The sequence below is a fragment of the Ranitomeya variabilis genome, chromosome 1, assembly GCF_051348905.1.
Source record: "Ranitomeya variabilis isolate aRanVar5 chromosome 1, aRanVar5.hap1, whole genome shotgun sequence".
NCBI lineage: Eukaryota > Metazoa > Chordata > Amphibia > Anura > Dendrobatidae > Ranitomeya > Ranitomeya variabilis.
Genome location: NC_135232.1, coordinates 1,105,186,405 through 1,105,201,154, shown reverse-complemented (window position 1 = coordinate 1,105,201,154; position 14,750 = coordinate 1,105,186,405). Strand labels below are relative to the sequence as shown.

The 14,750-nt window shown below is 44.8% G+C and overlaps 1 protein-coding gene across 1 annotated transcript in view; it reads right to left on the bottom strand.

Annotated features, from left to right (window-relative positions):
- Window positions 1–14,750, bottom strand: part of STX18 (syntaxin 18) — a 195,408-nt gene that overhangs the window by 31,110 nt on the left and 149,548 nt on the right. The window contains exon 7 of the mRNA XM_077280133.1: window positions 11,640–11,728. Coding sequence (XP_077136248.1) covers window positions 11,640–11,728 — 89 coding nt within the window. The remainder of the gene's footprint in view (window positions 1–11,639; window positions 11,729–14,750) is intronic.

Genomic DNA, 14,750 nt, shown 5'->3' with positions numbered 1-14,750 from the left:
AATAGATCACTCTGTTTGTAATGACTATACAATATAAGAGCTTCACTTTTTGTATTGAAGAACTGAAATAAATTAACTTTTTGAGGATATTCTAATTTTGTCAGAAGAACTTGTATATGATCTTGCACATTATATTTTTCTTCATGGTGCAGACTAACCTATCAATGTTGGTCTTGTAAACTAGGGTGTCTGTTCTCATGGGGTGCACTAATATAGTGCTGGGCAGCCCACGCAATTACTGTGCACTCTGTGTGACCAGCGCCCTATAGCCATGGCGCACCACCTGTGTGTGACCAGCGCCCTATAGCCACGGTGCACCACCTGTGTGTGTGACCAGCGCCCTATAGCCACGGTGCACCACCTGTGTGTGACCAGTGCCCTATAGCCACGGTGCACCACCTGTGTGTGACCAGTGCCCTATAGCCACGGTGCACCACCTGTGTGTGACCAGCGCCCTATAGCCACGGTGCACCACCTGTGTGTGACCAGCGCCCTATAGCCACGGTGCACCACCTGTGTGTGACCAGTGCCCTATAGCCACGGTGCATCACCTGTGTGTGACCAGCGCCCTATACAAGCCTTTTTTTCGTGAGAAATGTTAATACTACGCAATCTCTCCCCCCATGACTTGGTAGGCTGTGAGTCATTGTCTCATCAGTATTGCAGTATGCACCTGTGTTGCCGCCATCTTTATTACATGGGATGGCTGCATCCTGTTACTGTGACTTGGGCAGGTAAACACTGTTGCCCTTTTTTTTTTTTTTTTTTAAACAGAGTTAATTGTTGGATTTTTTGGGGAATTTTGTTTCCTCCTTCTGTGGCTTTGCATTAAATTTATATATTTATTAACCTCCATTACGGGCCAATGGAAGCAATATCAAACACATGCCGTCAGCTCCCCCTAGTGGTGGCTGCATCTTTGGCCATTTTCTACGTCTGCTGGGAGTCTTGCACATCGGCCTTATTTTTTTAGCAGACTCCTGGTCAATGAAAGAAAGAATGATTTATTCCAAAAAGAAGAATTCTTCTATTGTGTAGTGTCAGAGTGTGATGAATTATTGTATTATTATCCGGATACATCTACAGAGTCTACAGGTACATGGCAGCAATATTCTCCAAGTGTTAATGCTTCTGGGCATAATGGCCGCCATCAGTCACTGATATAATGGTGGCCATTTCCTGGTGTCACTTTTTCGACATCAAAGTAAACAGAAATGGCGAGATAGAATATTTTCTTTGACAGAAGCTAAAGTAAGAACGCTCATATCTGTCTGTATGTGACATCTGTATTCATTTGTACAGGGAGGAGAGGAGCATGTGCAGTCATTGTCTGATCACACGCGGGGACATAAGGCGCCCCGTTATGGAGAGGGGTCTCACAGTCACAGTGCTGCTTGCTATGCCCACTACGAGGAAGCGTATATACATATACATACATACACACACATATATATTTATTTATATTTCAATTGTGGGACTTTATTCTTGATGTGTTCTTTTAATACATTATCACTCTGTGTTAGCAATGGGGGCGTCTTATAGACACCTCTCCAATACTAACCTCTGGGCTTGCGATCACCTGACAATACAAAGGTGACATCAAACCCGGTCCCAAATTATCACCCCACTTGCCACCAGACCAGGGCAAGTGGGAAGAATGAGGCTAAGTGACAGATTTAGCTTATCTTATGGATGCACATTTTCTGGGCCGGCTGAGAGCTGATGTTTTTAGTCTGGGAGGGGGCCAATATCCATTCCTCCTTCCTAGCCTATTAATATCAGCCCTCAGCTTTCTGCCTAGCCTTTGCTGGTTATTAATTGTATGTCTTTCTGGGGTGTCCCCCATTTTAATAACCAGGAAAGGCTAAGTATTCAGCTGTGAGCGGATATTAACAGCCTAGGAAGCTCCATGGGTATTACCCCCTTTTCAGGCTATAAATATTTGCCTCCAGCTGTCCGCTTTCGCTCTGCTGGTTAATAAAACGTCAGGGGACCCCACACCATTTTTTTTTTCAGAAAATAATTTATTATGTAAAAAAAATACATGTACAGTGAGCTACTCAAGCACTGTACTAATTATATAAGTGACTGACACATTTATATCTATGTGTCTATATCTACTCTATCTATTCAATTCTAACCTGTCACGCTGTGATTTTACTGTACACGGCAGATGAATTGCCGTTTTTTCAAAGGACCCGGGTGTGTAAAGATTGGATGGCACTCGCATGCTGAGATTTTTTTTTTTCTCATCCCAATCTGAGGCTGAGAAAAAAAAAACCCGAGTGTAAAACCGGCCCCACACAGGGTGGAGGTCAGCCGGGCGTTAGCTCAGCAGACCGCTATATCTCCCGACCACCCCATCCATGCAAGTGATCGGCTCGGCTGAGCGCTCAGGTACGTTTTCGACCAGAGGAAGAGAAAGTTGTTGCTAAACATCTCTGATGAGGGATTATCTCCCCTGAAAGCAAAAGGATCGTGTATTGAAACTCCAACAGTCTGATATCATCTGTCGAGGTGGAGTCAGGAGACCAACCACATACGACTCAGATGGCCAGTCCCACCGAAATTGGCAGATTCAGATGACTTTCAGCTTATGTGTATGGGGTGCTAGAGGACTCGCATGAGTTCAACTCTCCCCCTACTCCAAAAACCCGAAGCCCCCAGCAGCTGAGCGTCATAACAGGCCGCCATGTACGTATGACCTTTGTTAGATTTGTGCATATGTATCTGAAGATATTTTTGCATATCTCCTAACTTGGGCCCCACTATCCTGCTGTGCAGCCGTAAGCGGGGTCTTTGCACCGAATCTCTCTCCATTTGTCCAGCACCTCTGTGGACTCAGAGCCCGTGACTTTCTTGCCGTTAGAGCCCATTCATTTCCACGCTTTGACCTTGAAGCCAACTGCAGAGGACAAAGCAGCAGACAAAAGGATAATTCACCGACTTAACATTACATTAATAATCGTGTAGCATTCCCCATCATTGTGACATAAACCAACAGCCCGTACAGGAGAAGCATAATAATGGCTTTTCATTGCGGTTTTCTAAGGCAGACTGAGCTGTGGGGAGATAATCTGTATATTGAATTATTAACTCTATATTATTCTGTGCTGCAGATCACGGTCAGAGGAGAAACGCTCCAATACAGCGATATATCGCAAATTCTGGATTGCCCGAGTGGCCATAAAACAAGAAAGGGAAATGGGAGAGATTTAAGGGATTGTCCCAGTTCATCCACCAGGACATATGTAAGTCCCCAGATCTGCCAACATCTGCATTCATTCTGGTGTAAAAGATATGCCTGTATGATGCATGGATGGAAACTAATTTAAGGAAGGGTCACTTACCATAAAGCTGTATTTTTTTAATCCAGTGTAAATGCCGCTGTTCTCCTGAATCCGGCGTGGTTTTGCTTTTGTTCCTGCGCCTTACCGTTCCTGAGATATGGCCACCCCTCTTCAGTGTCTCTAAATTTAGTCTTGTTAGTCAAATGGGTGCGGTCATCAGCTTTTGTGTAGCTTCTAAATACGGACCGCACCCCCTTGGATGAAAGGACTAGATTTAAATACAGGGAAAACGGGGCCATATCTCAGGAACAGAGAGGCGAAGGAACAAAAGAAAAATAGGACCAAATTTCGACAGAATAGCGACGTTTACACCAAGTAAAAAAATTACATATCTATGGCAAGTCCTAAGATAGAAACAAATTGAACATATAACCCGCTGTAAGTAAGTAAAAAGCAATAGTGAATATAAATAACATCGGACGCTTAGTAAACAACACGTTTGACCAAAAAAAGCGTAAAAAGTCATCCCACCAGCGTCAAGGTGACCAAATCGGGACTGTCCTAACTTCTAGTATTAAAACCTTACCATGTGTCAGTCAATGTGAATAAGGGCCAAATAGGACCGAGGCCCCTGACTAATGGACGGCCACACTTCTGTGCAAGGACCTAAAGCAAAACCGAAAGAAATGAACTGGAATATAAGTTGGTATACATGCAACTTGTAGGACCAAATACACAAAACCTAAGATAGAGACAACATGATTGGGTCACCTTGGCGCTGGTGGTATGGTATTTAGGGTTTTTTTTGGTCATAAGCGGTGTTTACGAAGTACCCCATGTTATTTATATGCACTATTGCTTTATACTTTCTTACAGCAGGGTATATGTTCATTTTGTTTCTGTCTTAGGTTCGGTCTATTTAATGGCCAGTGTGAACACGCTCCTACACGTCGCATGCATACCAACTTATACTGCCGTTCTTTTCTTTTGGTTTTATATTGATGGCGAGTGACAGGTCCTCTTTCAATATCACATAATACATTTTCCCTGCAGCTTCTGTTCACGGTTTGCCTGGATCGTACCCAATTTGTACCTTTCGCATCATAAAAGTAGAGTAAAGCCTTCATTATGTCGCTCCTATAGTATAAGAAGTAGGCAGGTGACGTAAGCAGGTGACTAACAGCCACTTGGTTCCCATCATTAGAAAATTTAAATGGAGTCTGACATGACTGTTGACACCAAAGGACAGGCGCTTGATGCACGCTTTACATTGCCAAATGGGTCCGTGCACCTTCCCATCTACTTGTTTTCCCACCATCTCCAACCTCCTCTTCCTTGATTGACAAGGACCCACATGGGGGTGGAGGTCGATGGAAAACAAGTAGTTGTGAAGGTGAACGGAATGGTTTGGCTACACCAAGGGTACCAGGTGGAACAGTCATTTTGTGCCGACAGACTCCCTTTAATGTCAGTGTTCGGATGAGCATGCTTATGATGTGATCATTTGTGTTAGGCTCTGGCAGGAGAATGCATTGGCCGACTATCACCCCTATATATATTTTGCCAAATTAACACTCCAATTATATCCACAGCTGCATTCATAATTCTGCTTGGACTCCAGAAGAGCAGAGCTATGTGATGTCTATCATCTTGGCGGCAATCAGTCCTGGATGTTTGATCCCAGTCTACAGAACCGGAAAATTTCATGGCAGCCTGTAGATGGGGGTCTATTAGTATTTCACCGGCTGCTGTACAACGCCATCACTAGTCTGTAGCTGACAGATGAAAAGCGTCTCCTGGGTTTCTGATACGGAGTATATATGGTTAGTATATAACAATGGATACACATAAATCAGCTACAACATTAAGCCTAATGACAGGTGAAGCGAATAATCAACACACCTCGTGCCAATGGCACCTGTCCGGGCTGGGAAATAATAAGCAGCAAGTGAATCGCCAAGTCTTAACGTTAATAAGTGAAAAGCAGAAGCAGGGCAGGTCTTGTGGGGTGTTCCCAGTACATTGTGGTTATTATCTACCAAAAGTGGCCCAATGAAGCACAACCTGTGTACCTGCAACAGGGTCATAGGTGCCCAAGGCCCATGGATGGTCATGGACGCTAGCCTTTCCAGTCTGATCTTGGAGAAGGTGGTCTCCATAGCAAATGATTTATTATGGAGGAATTTAATGTTCTAGGTCACTGGACAGGACCTCAGCCGTGCCACCTGGATGAATATATCATTATGAAAGACAGAAATTAAGACTCAGGTCCCAGATCGGCGCTAGTCTTTCATAGTCAGAGCGTTTCATCCAGCGGAGCCTACACCACCTGAGCGCTACAGCCCATCAACGGCATCTGATGGATTCATCTGCTGGGGTCAAACAGACTCAACGCTGCAACCAGTGATTTTTTTTTTATAATTCGGACAAAGTATGACCACTGCAGCTCAATAGAGGAAGCTGATTAATTGCAGTGCTCATGTGATGCACATTAATAATGGTTATTTGAGTAATGGACATTGACAACCTCTCAATGACTGTCTATCACAAGGCCCATCAAACGCGTCCATGACCAATAAACACTCCAGACAGAAAAGAAAATCACCGGGGCCAAGTACCAGTGGCCACTTTTCACCAAAGCTTAGGTTGACTAGTACGTGCCCGGGCTCAATGTTCTTAATGTGGCTTACTAATGGGTGCGAGTTAGAGGTTCTTGAGGAACCTAAAGCTGGTCATCCACATGAGAACTGTTCCGCTAACAGCTGTCTCTTCAGAATTTCCCGTACACATGACAACTCGAAGAGAACAATCGTTCATGCGTTATCAACGAGAGAGATAAAAAAGCTGCTGCTAAACACCCTTGGCAGTGGATTTTGTCCCCAAAACACAAGAAGGATCAGATGCTGAAACTCCAACTCGAAGATCCTTCTCTACCCTGACATCATCTGTTGTGGGAGAGCCGGGAAGCTTCCGTGTAATAGGGGCCGGTCCTGCCATAATCAGCGGGTTCAAACGATTTTCATCTAATGTGTCTTCCAGTTACAGGGAGATGGCGAGCTACCCGGCAGGGGTGCCCCTTTAGTAGGTAATTTTTGTTTTTGTTTTAGGAGCGCAATGCTGCATTTTGTCACCCCCGCCCCCAACACAAAAGTCACAAATCCAGCGACAGAAATAAATCAAGGAAGTAAATAATTAACCACAAACCTGTCTGGCGTCACAATAACTATTAACCCTAGAACGCATACCTGGGGCCTCGCAGGCCTGCCAGGTTACTTGTTTTCTATTTTCTGTAAAAGTACTTTAGTAAGGGTATGTTTCCACGTTCAGTTTTGCTTCAGGCTTTGGTCAGGATTTTATTCAGGTAAAATCCTGACCAAAACTGCACCTGAGGTCACTGGCAGGTTACCTGCGGTGTACCTGCGTGTTTTGCTCATAGTAGCAACATGCTGCGTTTCGAAAAAACGCACAACGCATGTGTTTTCGCGGCAAAAACGCATGCATTTAACGCATAGTGGAGTCTGGATTTCATGAAATCCCCTCCACTATGCTGTAACATCTGGACGCTGCGTTTTTGACGCTGCGGAAAAACGCAGCGTCAAAAACGCAGCGTTTCCTGAACGTGGAAACATACCCTTAGAATTTTGAAAATCTAGGTAATCCTCAGGTATATAGTTGTTAGTAATTTCCAGTTATTCATATATTTTTATGTTACAGACATTTCGGTATAACAACCTTTTTTTGGGACTACCCCATATTCACGCACCTGGGGCCTTTTAGGCCTGTACTAGGTTTACAAGTGATACTCAGTCTTTTTGTCTGTATTGTTGCTGGGGAAGAACTTTTATGACTCTGCTATTGCTGGGAAGAGTGTGGATTCTGCATGACAGCGCTGCTATATTTGTCCAGCAAAGAAGGAAAGAAAATCGGAGCGTTTCAAGTTTGCTACAACCAAAAAATGTTTTCATAAAAAAATTGCATATAGAATGCCTATATTTGGCGTGCCCGTTTACTTACTTTTTTGCTGTTTTATGCACATAATTATGTTTTGAAATATACCGTATTTTCCGGCGTATAAGACGACTTTTTAACCCCTCAAAATCTTCTTAAAAGTCGGGGGTCGTCTTATACGCCGGGTACAGATAAAATGTGCATATGGTGGGTGGGGGGGAGTGGTCCCGATGACGAAGAGAGGGGGCATCTCACAGTAAAGTGTGAGTGGAGTATATCCCCCTATTACCTCATTGCGGCAGCGTGGGGGGTATCTGTGCTGGGAGCGGCAGCTCCTCTTCGTGCCGTGGGTGCTCTGTGCTGTGGGGCGGTGGCGCATCTTCGTGCCGTGGGTGCTGTGGGGCGGCGCATCTTCTTGCAGCGTCGGGGCTCCTCCGGCATCTCCTGCAGGCCCGGAGGCACCGGCAGCCCTAGTGCTGTGATGCGGTGACCTCCAGGAAAATGGCCGCTGCTCAGATTCAGATCTGAATCTGAGCATGCGTCGCCCCCAGCGGCCATTTTCCCGGAGGTCACCGCATCGCAGCCTCCAGGAAAATGGCCGCTGCTCAGATTCAGATCTCGTCTCCCGAGATCTTGGGAGACGAGATCTGAACCTGAGCAGCGGCCATTTTCCCGGAGGCCACCGCATCAGAGCAATGGGGCTGCCGGTGTCTCCGGACCTGGAGGAGATGCCGGAGGAGCCCCGACGCTTCAAGAAGATGCGCCGCCGCCGCCGCCCCACAGCACCCACGGCACGAAGATGCGCCGCCACTCCACAGCACAGAGCACCCACGGCACGAAGAGGAGCTTCCGCTCCCAGCACAGAGACCCCCCACGCTGCCGCAATGAGGTAATGGGGGATATACTCCACTCACCCTTTACTGTGAGACGCCCCCTCTCTTCGTCATCGGGACCACTCCCCACGCCAAAAGGCACATATTCACCGGCCCTATAAGATGACATACGGCGTATAAGAAGACCCCCGACTTTTAAGAAGATTTTATATTTTAACTGGAAAAGTTGGGGGGTCGTCTTATACGCCCAGTCGTCTTATATGCCGGAAAATACGGTACACATCTTAGGCTGTGTTCCCAGTAGCGCTGGGGTTCGCCAGAAGGGAATCCATAATGGATCTGACCTCCTGGTAACTCCAGGATTCCGCCAGCCTTAGCTGGGGTCACCAGGAGGTCAGATCCATTACGGATCCCCTCCTGGCGGACCCCAGCGCTAGTTGGAATGCATCCTTACCTGGCAATTGTAAAATACATTTTGAAAAGTATTTTTATTTGAGTTATTCCGGGTTATTTGCACACAGGCCTAAAAGGCCCCAGGTACGTGAATATGGGGTAGTCCCAAAAAAGGTTGTTATACCGAAATGCCTATAACATAAAAATATATGAACAACTGGAAATTACTAACAACTATATACCTGAGGAATACCTAGAGTTTCAAAATTCCAACTAAAGTAATTTTACAGAAAATAGAAAACAAGTAACCTGGCAGGCCTGCGAGGCCCCAGGTATGCGTCCGCCAGCCTTAGCTGGGGTCACCAGGAGGTCAGATCCATTACGGAATCCCGTCCTGGCGGACCCCTGCGCTAGTGGGAATGCATCCTTACTAATAAACTTTGAAAAGTATTTTTATTTGAGTTATTCCATGATAATTGTAAACAGGCCTAAGAGGCCCCAGGTGCGTGAATGTGTAGATTTCTATGGGTATGCGTTCTAGGGTTAATAACGTCTATTACCGGAAACCCATTTATAATACATATGAAATAGAAAGTTTTACTCGTTGGTGACTTGATGTAGATCTCCACCTGCCATCTCTCGGGAAGTTTCACATAAGCCCAGTAACAGCGGCAAACACCATTCGCGCAGATTAAAATCCCGACTTTTCTTCTTTTCTCCATATTAAAGCCGGAGATAGACATCTCCCCTGACGTATTGTCTGTGATCCAGCTTCACACATTACAAAGAACAATTAATTGCTCTACTGCGCGGCAAACGCTTTCTGCCGTCGGTGCCGAGTTTTACAAACCCTCTATGTATTGTCTTTTAACAATAGATGGGGGAAAAAGAATAATAATAAAAAGATCTGTGCAACTTTAAAAAGATACAAATTAGTTTTTTTGGAAGGATGTGGCGGGGAGGGAGTACCAATGCTTAAAGGAAACCTGCCAAAAATTGACGGTAATTAAAACAAAAAAATCAGACGTTGTCTGTTTTTTAAGCAGGGCTGTGGAGTCTGAGTCGTGGAGTCGGAGCCCATTTTGGTGTTGGAGTCATGGAAATTGAGGAGTCGGAGGTTTGGCTTACCGACTCCACAGCCCTGTTTTTAAGTTCGGCTTTGCTCCCATCGCGATCAGAGCATATGTTTGGAGGTCAAGTATACACCAAATCTGAGGGGAGGCCAAAAAAGCATCCATTGGGTGGGTAATAGAGATCCGAGCATGCTCGGGTGCTAACTGAACGTCTTCGGCATGCTCGAATAATATGTTCGAGTCCCCACAGCTGCATGTCTCGACAGTCGCAACACATACAGGGATTGCCTAACAAACAGCCACGAGACATGCAGCTGCGGGGACTCGAACACCTTATCTGAGCACGCTCACTCATCACTAGCGCGTATATTTCAGTATACCTTCTTCAGGTAATATATCACAGTCTTCTGACGGAGGTATATACTATGTCAGGAAATGCGTGTAAATGTGGAGGTTTAATGTATATATTCTTTAGTAAACAAAGGGTCGATCCTGTGCCAAAATCCATAGTAAAAAAAACCCAAACACTTCTTTATTGGAAAAAGCAGGCTTAACCAACGCGTTTCGGATGACCATCATTCATCATGACTAATCCTGCTTTTCTATTCCAGCTAGATGCTGGTGTCTCTGGAGTTTTCTAATAAAAAGAAGAGTTTTTGCTATGGGCTTTGGTGCTGGATCAGACCTTTGTTTCCTCCAGTATTTATTTCTGAGAGCTTCTGATCCGTGACACCGGTATAGGTGAGCTGCATATACCCCTTGGTTATATATTCTTTACTAGGCTCTGTGGGATGCGGTAGCACAGTACGTGACGCTATCCCACGTTTTTTTGTTTTTTTTTTAACTTTGTGGTACACTGAAATAGTGGGTCAGACGGAGCACCATTTTGACCTCCATCTGCCAATGGAGACCTATGGACACCTTTGGGATCGTTCCTGCTGGCTCACACGCTAAACAAGTGGTGTGAACATGGTTTACATTGGTTGGAACAAAAAAAAAAAAAGCTGTTGGGTATGAGACGGGCAAATAGTATATTCTTAAAGGGGTTGTCCAATACTCGAACAACAACTTCAGAATCCCTCCGGTGCCAGCTCTGTTCCAGCATTGCCTCTCCCCGTTATCCCATGACATTGTGTCACACGATCCCGGGGGCAAATCAGCGCTGTCTTCACCATCCCCTCATACAGACATAATTGACCCAAGGAGGAAGCAAACGCTGCGGCTGATCTCCCACTTCCTCGAGATACTTTGACTTGTCCGAAGGAGTGGCGAGTGAAGCCAGCACTGATTGGCCACAGGGGTTGTGTGACGTAATGTCAAGTGATCACAGGGAGAGCCAGTGCCATAGGGATATCATAATACAATCATTCAGTATTAAAATGTAAAAAGTGTTGGGACTTCTGGTATCACATGAACAAACATGGCCACGAGGATATTGACAGCCAAAATACAGGCTGATATAAACAATTATATAGTGAATATTAGTATAAAGAGGCGGCTAAATGGTTCAAATGAAGGCACTAGGAGAAAACGCTGGGATTTGTGGTACCACAAAGAACAAAAATGGAGGTGAAAATACAAATGGATAATAGTAAAATAATGAAATATTTGTAGGTCACTTTTCTTTTTTTGTGTTGTGATTTTCGCTGACTTTTTGGGCACTAAATTCGTGAAAATGGGCCATTAATTTTGGACCAATTCAAAGATTGTCTTTTTATCAGCATCTAACCATTTTTTTTCCCCACTTTCTTTAAGCCAAAAAGTAGTACACTAAGCAAAAAATAAATATATATTCTAGCGTACATAGAATAAACCGAGGAGGAAGGTGTACATATAAAAAGAACTTCAAAAAAGGCACAAATGAAAAGATGAATTTGGTGCAGATATAAAAAAAAAAAAAGGCTCAAAACAGAAAAAATTGGACAAAAAAACAAAACAAACAGGTGCAAATGCGGTAATGAATTGGACTGGGAGAGTAAAAAACAAAAGCCAGGAATAATTACCTGACTAGGTTATCAGAGGCAGGATGTGTTTGACACCTATAGGGTATAGAATACTTGACTATGTGCCATTTTCAGAGAATTGCCTTGATAAAGTCTTACCATCTGAACCTCCTCTGGGGATAACTCATCTTCACCCCGACCATCGTCCCAAAACCCCGGGGTGCTCTGTGCGTCAGCCACGGGCCGGTCTGTAACAAGAAGAGCACATGTATGTTATACTGGTCCTTGGATATTCTCCCCATACTGGTGAAGACATGGTTGGGGGTTTACCTTTAATTATACAACAGGGATGTAGCGGAGCTAGAAAATTACCTATGGAGAAACCCATAACTAGCCATAAAGACTTATTGAAAACTCAGCTCTGCTACATCTGTACGCGACGAGGGACAACAATCAGGCGCCACCGCACAGTCCCCATAAATTCATTACAGGACGCCAAGATAGTCAGAGTGCACCGAATACTGCAGCGAGGGAGACCACCGAGAAACAAACACAAAAGGAGATTATTCTGGGGGACGGCAAAACCTGTGCAAAATCTACAGAGAGGTGAAAAACAAACCAAAAGCTGAGTCGGTGCGGCTGATTATACGCATTGGGTTTGGAGTATAGGTTTTTGGATACAGAGATCCAAATCCACGGCTTCACTTGGCATAGCCAAAACATTCAACGAAAAAATTCTGTCTGCCTGCAGCCACCACTAGGGGGAGCTTAAGAGCTTACTGCATACAGATTTAAAAAAATAAATAAATTAAAAAATAAACAAAAACAACCTTTAATAATGCAGTTTGTTGAATGAAAATAGCAACATAAGGGTTAACAGAACAAAGTTAATATCAGAAAAAGTAATCATCCGAGTCCTCGGGACGGACTGACATGCTCCTGACGCAATATACTGGGCCCGGCTTAACCTGAGGCAGAGCTCCAACCACTATTAGAGTATCACACTTCTATTGTATTTTTTTTGCCCTTCCTTTACCCATCAGTAAAGTGTTTACAGTGTGTGAATTAAAAATACTTACCCACTGCTAACGTCTGCCGTTTACAGCGCTGCACCGATCCTCTCCTGCATCATGTGGCCTCAGTTGTGACCGGACTCTTAAGTGGACCAGAGGTCATTTTACCAATGTAAGTCTATATGACTCATAAAGAGACTCGCTTACATTAAAGAGAACATGTCACCCCCAAAATCGAAGATGAGCCAAGCCCACCGGCATCAGGGGCTATCTACAGCATTCTGTAATGCATTCTGTAATGCTGTAGATAAGCCCCCGATGTATCCTGAAAGATGAGAAACAGAGATTAGATTATACTCACCCAGGGGCGGTCCCGCTGTGGTCCGATCCAGGGCCTCCCATCTTCTTACGATGACGTCCTCTTCTTGTCTTCATGCCGCAGCTCCGGCGCAGGCGTACTTTGTCTGCCCTTGTGCTACTTTGTGCGCAGGCGCCAGGTAAGGTCAGAGAGGCCCAGCGCCTGCGCACTGCAGTACTTTGCTCTGCCCTCAACAGGTCCGACAAACTACTCCTGCGCCACAGCGTGAAGACAAGAAGAGGACGTCATCGTAAGAAGATTGGAGGCCCCGGACCGGACCGCGACTCCCATCAGACCCGGACCACAGCAGGACCGCCCCTGGGTGAGTATAATCTAACCTCTTTTGTTCATCTTTCAGGATACATCGGGGGCTTATCTACAGCATTACAGAATGCATTACAGAATGCTGTAGATAAGCCCCTGATGCTGGTGGGCTTAGCTCATCTTCGATTTTTGGGGTGACAGGTTCCCTTTAATTGTAATATATTTACAGGATGATTTTCCTTTTTAAATAGCACGATAATGGCAAATATTCTTCATTTAGAGCTGCGGTCATGTGATGCAGCAGAAAACCAGAACAGCGCTCGAAACGGCAGAAGTCAGCGATAGGTAATTGGTCACTGGCATTGTCCTTTAAAAGCTCAGGACTGGTCATCAATATCAGATCAACATGTTGTGACAGGGTCACTGGCACAGTGTATGAAGGGAGATATATGTCACTGCACCTATTGGCATCAGTGATGTAAAACCAGGATATTTTTCCTCCAGCTTGCTACGTGCTGAGAGGATTAATTTAAAGCTATATACAGTACAGACCAAAAGTTTGGACACACCTTCTCATTTAAAGATTTTTCTGTATTTTCATGACTATGAAAATTGCACATTTACACTGAAGGCATCAAAACTATGAATTAACACATGTGGAATTATATACTTAACAAAAAAGTGTGAAACAACTGAAATTATGTCTTATATTCTAGGTTCTTCAAAGTAGCCACCTTTTGCTTTGATGACTGCTTTGCACACTCTTGGCATTCTCTTGAGCTTCAAGAGGTAGTCACCGGGAATGGTTTTCACGTCACAGGTGTGCCCTGTCAGGTTTAATAAGTGGGATTTCTTGCCTTATAAATGGGGTTGGGACCATCTGTTGTGTTGTGCAGAAGTCTGGTGGATACACAGCTGATAGTCCTACTGAATAGACTGTTAGAATTTGTATTATGGCAAGAAAAAAGCAGCTAAGTAAAGAAAAAGGAGTGGCCATCATTACTTTAAGAAATTAAGGTCAGTTAGTCCGAAAAATTGGGAAAACTTTGAAAGTGTCCCTAAGTGCAGTTGCAAAAAGTATCAAGCGCTACAAAGAAACTGGCTCACATGAGGACTGCCCCAGGAAAGGAAGACCAAGAGTCACCTCTGCTTCTGAGGATAAGTTTATCCGAGTCACCAGCCTCAGACATCGCAGGTTAACAGCAGCTCAGATTAGAGACCAGGTCAATACCACACAGATTTCCATCAGCAGACGCATCTCTACAACAATTGTTAAGAGGAGACTTTGTGCAGCAGGCCTTCATGGTAAAATAGCTGCTAGGAAACCACTGCTAAGGACAGGCAACAAGCAGAAGAGACTTGTTTGGGCTAAAGAACACAAGGAATGGACATTAGACCAGTGGAAATCTGTGCTTTGGTCTGACGAGGCTAAATATGAGATCTTTGGTTCCAACCACCGTGTCTTTGTGCGATGCAGAAAAGGTGAACGGATGGACTCTACATGCCTGGTTCCCACCGTGAAGCATGGAGGAGGAGGTGTGATGGTGTGAGGGTGCTTTGCTGCTGACACCGTTGGGGATTTATTCAAAATTGAAGGCATACTGAACCAGCATGGCTACCACAGCATCTTGCAGC